Consider the following 6,911-nt stretch of genomic DNA (forward strand, 5'->3'; position numbering starts at 1 on the left):
CAATTAAGTTCGCAAACTTGCCACCGTGCACTGACATTGGCAGCACTGTACAAACAGCTCGGGAAGATTTCATAACCTTGGTGTATCTGTGTCTCACAGCTGTGTTCATGTCGACGTGTGGGTGTCTTGCTGAGTGGCGTTCATTATTGTTGTTGCATGTTTTTGTGAGCCGTCACAAGAATGTCTGAGCTTGAATTAGAGTGACAAACAAACATTAAAGTTCTTGTTAAACTTAGCAAGAGTGGAAGTGAAATCAGGGACGTGTTAGTCCAAGTTGCTGGGGATAATGCCATGAAGAAAACGTTTTTCTGAGGGGAGAGAACTCATCACTGATGAAGAGAGGTCAGGGCAGCCAGTAATGAGCAGAACTGATGAAAACATTGCAAACATTCATCGAATTGTGCGTCAAAATCGTTGGCTGACTGTGAGAAGCATAGCAGACCAAGTAAACATCGATAGAGAAACAGGAAAATCTTAACTGAAAATCTTGGCGTGAGGGAGGTGTGTGCAGACATGGTCCCAAAGGAGCTCTTACATCACGACAACGCACCTGCTCACACGGCCCTGTCGGGAGGGGGTTTTTAGCCAGGAAACAAATAACTATTGGAACATCCTCTCTACTCACCTGATCTGGCCCCCAATGACTTCTTTCTTTACCTGAAGATAAAGAAAATATTGAAAGGAAGACATTTGGATGACATTCAGAACATCAGGGTAATATGACAGCTATGATGGCCATTCCAGAAAAAGAGTTCCAAAATTGCTTTGAAGGGTGGACTAGGTGCTGGCGTTGGTGCATAGCTTCCCAAGGGGAGTTCTTCGAAGGTGACTGTAGTGACATTCAGCAATGAGGTACTTTTTCTAGCATGAGTTTGGGAACTTAATTGTCATACCTCGTATGCATAAGTTGACAGATATTTGAGTTGTTTCCATTCTTTGGTAATTGTGAATAGTACTGCTATGAGCATTTGTGTACTATATTTGTTTGAGCACCTGTTTTCAATTCTTTTGTATGTATACCTAGGAGTGGAATTGCTGGGTCATGTGATAATCCTGTGTTTTACTTTTTAAAAAAGATTTTTATTAGTAATACAGCTAACATACAATATATTAGTTTTAGGGGTACACAATAATTATTCAACATTTATATACCTAAAGAAGTGACCACCATGATGTAAGTCCAGCAACCATCTGACACCATACCACACTATCACAATATTATTGACTATTTCCTATGCTGTACATTACATCCCCATGACTATTTTGTAACTTTTTAATCCCTTCATTTTTTTCACTCTATCGCCCAACCCCCCTCCCATCTATCACACTGAAATCTAATACCCATCCGACACCATACATAGTTATTACAATTTTATTGACTATGTTCCCTATGCTATACCCTACACACCCATAACTATTTTGTAACAACAAATTTGCACTTCTTAATCCTTTCCCCTTTATTTACCCACACCCCGAAGTCCCCTCGCATCTGGCAACTATCAAAATGTTTTTTGGGGGCCGGCCAAGTGGTGCGATGGTTAAGGGCTGGCTTGGGACGCCAGAGGGCCCCGGTTCGGATCCCACATGTGAGGGCCAATGACACTGCCTTCTACAAAAACAAAAAAAAAATGTTTTTTTGTATCTATGAGTTTGTTTCTGCTTTTTGTTGTTGTTGTTATTTTGTTCTTTAGATTCCATATATAAGTGAAATCACATTGCATCTGCCTTTCTCTGTGTGATACTCCACTCAGCACAATACCCTCCAGGTCCATCCATGCTGCTGCAGATGACAAGAACCCTTTCCCTTCCATGGCCGAGAAATATTCCATTATATATATATACCACCTCCTCTTTATCAATTTTTCCATCAACACCAGGCTGCCTCCACACCTTGGCCATTGTAAACAATGCTGTAATGAACATATGGATGCACAGGTCCCCTTGAAGCAGCATTTTGGTTTTCTTTGGATAAATACCCAGAAATGGGATTACTGGGTCCTTTATTTCTGGTTATAGCCTTTGTTTTAAAGTCTGTTTTGTCTACTATAAGTATTGCTGCTCCAGCTTTTTTGTTTGTTTGTTTCATTTCCATTTTCATGAAATAACTTTTTCCATCTTTTTACTTTCTGTTTGTGTGTGTCTTTCGATCTGAAGTGAGTTTTTTGTAGGTAGTATATGTAAGCGACTTGTTTTCTTATCCATTCAGCTCTCTTATGTCTTCTGATTGGAATATTTAATCCATTACATTAAAAGTAATTGTTGATAGATATGTAGCTATTGCCATTTTATTATTCATAATTTTGATTTTTTTTTCTTTCCATCTTGAAGTCCCTCTAACATTCCTTGTAAAGCTGGTCTGGTGGTGATAAACTCCTTTAGCTTTTTCTTGTCTGGGAAGCTCTTTATTTATCTGATTTTAAATGATAGCCTTTCTGGGTAGAGGCCCTTTTTTGTATGTCCTTACTTTTCATCACATTGAACATTTTGCACCAATCCCTTCTGGCCTGCAAAGTGTCTGTTGAGAAATCAGCGGACAGTCTTATGGGATCTCCTTAATAAATTATTAGTTGCCTTTCTCTTGCTGTTTTTAAGATTCTTTCTTTGTCTTTAGCCTTTGCCATTTTAGTTATAATGTGTCTTGGTATGGGCCTGTTTGAGTTCATCTTGTTTGGGCCTCTCTGCACTTCCTGGACTTGTATGTCTATTTCCTTTACCAGGTTAGGAAAGTTTTCAGTCATTATGTCGTCAAATAGGTTCTCAATCTTTTACTTTCTCTTATCTCTTCCTGGAACCCTTATGATGTGAATGTTGTTATGCTTAATGTTGTCTCAGAGATCTCTTAAGCTTTCCTCAATTTTTTGGATTTTTTTTTCTTTTTGCTGTTCTTATTGTGTGTTTTCTGCTACCTTGTCTTCCAAATTGCTGATTTGATCCTCTGCTTCATCTAGTCTGCTGGTGATTCATCCTAGTGTATTCTTCACTTCAGATATTGTATTCTTCACTTCTGACTGGTTCTTTTTTATGGTTACTATGTCCTTTTTTTTTTNAGATCCAGTCTCCTTGGCTCCGCCAGCGCCCTAGGCCATGAGGATTTCGATGTCCAGCTCCAGCCGGCTGGCTCTGACCTCATAGCGGCCCTGGATCAGGCCTCGGGTTTGGCTTGCATGCCAGCGCCAGTGAGCCTGGAGGACGCAGGCCGCTTGGCGAGCCCGGAGGAACCGGCTGCGGGCCTGCCACATGCGAACACGTGCCTGTACCTTCACCACTGCCCACTCCTGGCAGGTGTAGAGTCTGAGTGCCAGGCGCCGTCTCTGCTCCAGCATCTTGGCCTGCATGGACCTCCACCAGCACTGGATGACCCAGGCCCTGAGTGCTGTGTGCAGTAGCGCCTGACGCACCGCCTTGCCGCGCCACCATGACTGAATCGTTAAGGCTGCCTTTTCTAACTGATGGGGGGTGGGGGGGGAGGAAGACCACACAGACGCTCAGTGGGGCGCCCTTTTACTCCTACCTCCGCCTCTGGTGCTGGGAGGAAAGGGAGCCTGGCACTTCCAGGCCCATCCATGTTATTTTCAACCTCCCACTCACTCACCCTTAGACACTGCTCATTATCCTCTGGGCAGATCCCTCCTGTACTGGCCTTAATCAAATTTTGTGTATCCATGGCCCTGGTCTTCAGAGTCCACTCATCTATCAGTCAGGCCACCCTAGTCTTCAGCCCCACCCTCAACTGTTAGTCACCGCCCCCCATCACTAGGCTCCGCCCACCTGCACACAAAGCTACTCTCTCTCATCAGGTCCTGTCCGTCCACATTTTAGCCACATCTCTTTCTCTCCCCCTCTTCTCGTGCTTGTGTCTCCTCGTGGATTAACCAGTCACCTTACTTATTGATTCTTAGCATTTTGGGGGGCCCTGCCATTATCTCTTGCCTTCAGTAGATTTCTCAGTCCCAGCTGGTATCTTAAGTCTTGCTCTTTCTACACCTCCCAGTCATTTTATGTCTGTTCCTGACGGTGACAATGAAGAGAGAGTCACAGGGCTTACCTCCAAGTAAGGGGCGCTACTTTAGGAATACTCATCACCAGTGTGGATTTCCGGAAACTGAAGTGTCAGAGCCCATAGGAGAAGCCAAGCAGTCTGGTCATGGGCTACTATGTGTTTGTGTAAAACTGGTGAAAACAAGAGATTCGAACTGCACCTGGGGAGGCCTCTGTCTTCCCCTCCCGGCTCCTGTTACCCTTCTCCTGTGGGGTGTGGAGTGGCCACACCCTCTTTTAGGATAGGCCTAACAGGAAGCTAAGTGAAGATATACTTAGTTTAGGTTAAATGGGGCAGATTTATGTGGTTCACAGTCACCCTGGGAATAGATAAATTCTCGCTAGCCATTCTGCCAGAAATGGTTTCCAGGAGTACTCCCCCCAGTTACCACGTCCATCCACCCATGTTGTGGTATGAAGATACGGGGACAGGAGTGCTGCTATGGTTGCACGGACATGCTCTACAGTGTCCGGCACCAGAAGTAGGTATATGGGCAGGGGAGGAAAAGCAAAGTTTGGAAAGTATGGAGATAGAAGCTCATCCATAGAAAATTCTTTCTGGTATCAGACATGTAAGACCGTAGTGGAAGATTCTGTTCTCGCTGATGCCTGATTAAAATGGAAGTTCTGTCTTGTCAGGAATACAATGATAATGCAGTAAGACAATTATAAACATACCATATTTTTATTTCTTGTTTGGGTGTGAATTTTGTGAACTGGGATTTGTGAGAATTCCTGTGATGGCCGGGCTCCAACCAGTGGAACTGCTGTGGACAGTGTGGAGGTAGGCTGAAGAAATCATGTTTTATGCGTCCTGAGTTGTCCCTAAGAAACACGCTTCTATAGAAAAGGATATTTTCAAAATCATCATATGAAGAAGCAATCAAAGGTTATGCAGCTAAAAATGCAGGGAAAATATTATAGAGGTGAGACAGTTAGCTAATATGAACATTATGGTATGTTTCGTGTTTGCCAACTTTTAAAAATTTGTAATTTGCTGCAATATCTTTACTCATCCTAAAAGACCCATATTCACTTGCCTAATTTTACATCTGGAATTTGGTATTCGTCGTCTTAGGGTAGGCCTTCCAAGTTACATAAGCTTCAGGTCCCCACAGAACCTGGATCTGCTGTGCGGACACAACTGTGCAGCCAGGTCTTCTGGGAGTCCCACACACACACACACACACACACACACACACACCGTCCCCTGCCAGAGCTGCATTTCTAGATTCTGAGTTAGGACTAGAACTTCAAGCACAGGCGATGCCAAGGTGCCGGGAGTCCTTTGGGATTCAGAAGGCCATCCTGGCTCTGACTTTTAGCATGCATGTTATCACTTATTTTTCTGCACGAGGCTTTGCTGAGTGCCCAGTGCCTGTGGGGCCACGCACTGTCTGTGGTTACTGCTTAACTGTTATGGCACTGTCCGTCGGAGTGTCTTACAGGTTCTGGCCCTATGGTTGACCAAGTAGCCTCTTTGCATCATGTTAAAAGTCCTTGAGAGTGGACCCTATTGCTTCCTTTAATGACTGTCAATCTGGGTGGCCAGTATCAGCCATCTCAAAGGCCTCTATTGCTGCATTAAACCGTGGGTCCTGGCGTCCAGCCTCCACTCCCAACCCAGTCTGCTGTATTCAGCAGAAGGGACCGCTTAGAAGGGGGCTGTGAATGTGGTCAGCGCTCTGAGGCTCCATCCCTCCAGGCCAGGTGGCCATGGTCAAGACGCTAGATCCCACTGTTCCTTGTGGATGTCCCTGCTCCCCAACTCTGGCCTGGCTGGTTTTTGCCAGACTATCCTGGCTTTGTCTCCTTCTTAGAAGCCCCTGTAAACACCTGGCAGTCCCTTTTGTGTGTGCGCTTTTGCAGTTATTCACAAAGTGACAGCAGATGGGGGGAGGGGTAAGTGAAGTCCCTGAATCCTACTAAGTCACTTCAGTTCATGACGCTTCCTCATTGTTTCATCCCCCCTTCACCACCAGCTTCCAGATTTCTTCTTCTTGACTGATTTTTTTTTTGTTATAAATATACTATGCCTGTTGCTAAAATTTTAAATAATGCAGAAACATGTGAGTTGGAAACGGAATTCCCCATGAAATTTGTCCTAGAGGATATACCATGCACAGACTGACTGGCATTTTTGATTAAAAATAATTTCTTTTTAATTCATACAATTCAGACTAAAAATATCCTTGGTGATTAATGTTTTCTCCCCTATGTTATTACTGCTTCCAGCTTGGAGGTTACCATGGACAATTAGCTATTCATTTATACACACAGTACATCCATGCACTGAAAGAAATATAAAACTGCTTTTGTGTGTTTATATGTTGCTTTTCAAATTGAGGTAAAAATCATATAACATAAAATTGACAATTTTAACTATTGGGTTGCCGGAAAAGTCATGATGTATTTTTTCTATGTTTTTGTTGCAAAAATACGTCATGACTTTCCTGACAACCCAATATTTTAAAGTGTACAGTTCAATGGCTTTTAGTACGGTCACAATGTTGTATAACCACCACCACTATTGGATTCCAGTTTCTAATTTCATTTCATTTTAATTCTACTTTTGTCACCCCCAAAAGAAACCCTGTACCCATTAAGCAGTCACATCCCATTTCCCTCACCCCAAGCCCTGGCAACCGCTAATCTGTGTTTAGACTCTACGGATTTGCCTATTCTGGATATTTCATATAAATGGAATTTTATAATATATGGCCTTTGTGTCTGGCTTCTTTCACATAGCATGTTTTCAAGGATCACCCGTGTTGTAGCCTGTATCCTCTTTATGGCTAAGTGATATGCCATTGTATAGATATACCACACTTTGTTTATATATATATATATATATATATATATATATATATATA

General features: G+C 43.1%; 1 protein-coding gene across 1 annotated transcript; it reads right to left on the minus strand.

Annotated features, from left to right (window-relative positions):
* Positions 1 to 3,053: 3,053 nt before the first annotated feature.
* Positions 3,054 to 3,664, minus strand: LOC109375819 (IQ domain-containing protein F6). Its single transcript, XM_019631305.1, has 2 exons — positions 3,593 to 3,664; positions 3,054 to 3,446 (listed from the first exon to the last, which is right to left on the minus strand). Exons 1-2 carry the CDS (start codon positions 3,662 to 3,664, stop codon positions 3,078 to 3,080), a joined length of 441 nt encoding a protein of 146 aa, XP_019486850.1. The 3' UTR covers positions 3,054 to 3,077.
* Between the last annotated feature and the right edge of the window lie 3,247 nt (positions 3,665 to 6,911).

The sequence above is a fragment of the Hipposideros armiger genome, unplaced genomic scaffold (genome assembly GCF_001890085.2).
Source record: "Hipposideros armiger isolate ML-2016 unplaced genomic scaffold, ASM189008v1 scaffold_990, whole genome shotgun sequence".
Classification (NCBI taxonomy): domain Eukaryota; kingdom Metazoa; phylum Chordata; class Mammalia; order Chiroptera; family Hipposideridae; genus Hipposideros; species Hipposideros armiger.

Coding starts and splice junctions, on each gene's coding strand:
- LOC109375819 (XM_019631305.1), bottom strand. CDS start 3,664: ATGGATACACAAAATTTGATTAAGGCCAGTACAGGAGGGATCTGCCCA. Junction 3,447..3,592: donor ATAATGAGCAGTGTCTAAGG/GTGAGTGAGTGG, acceptor ACCCCCCATCAG/TTAGAAAAGGCAGCCTTAAC.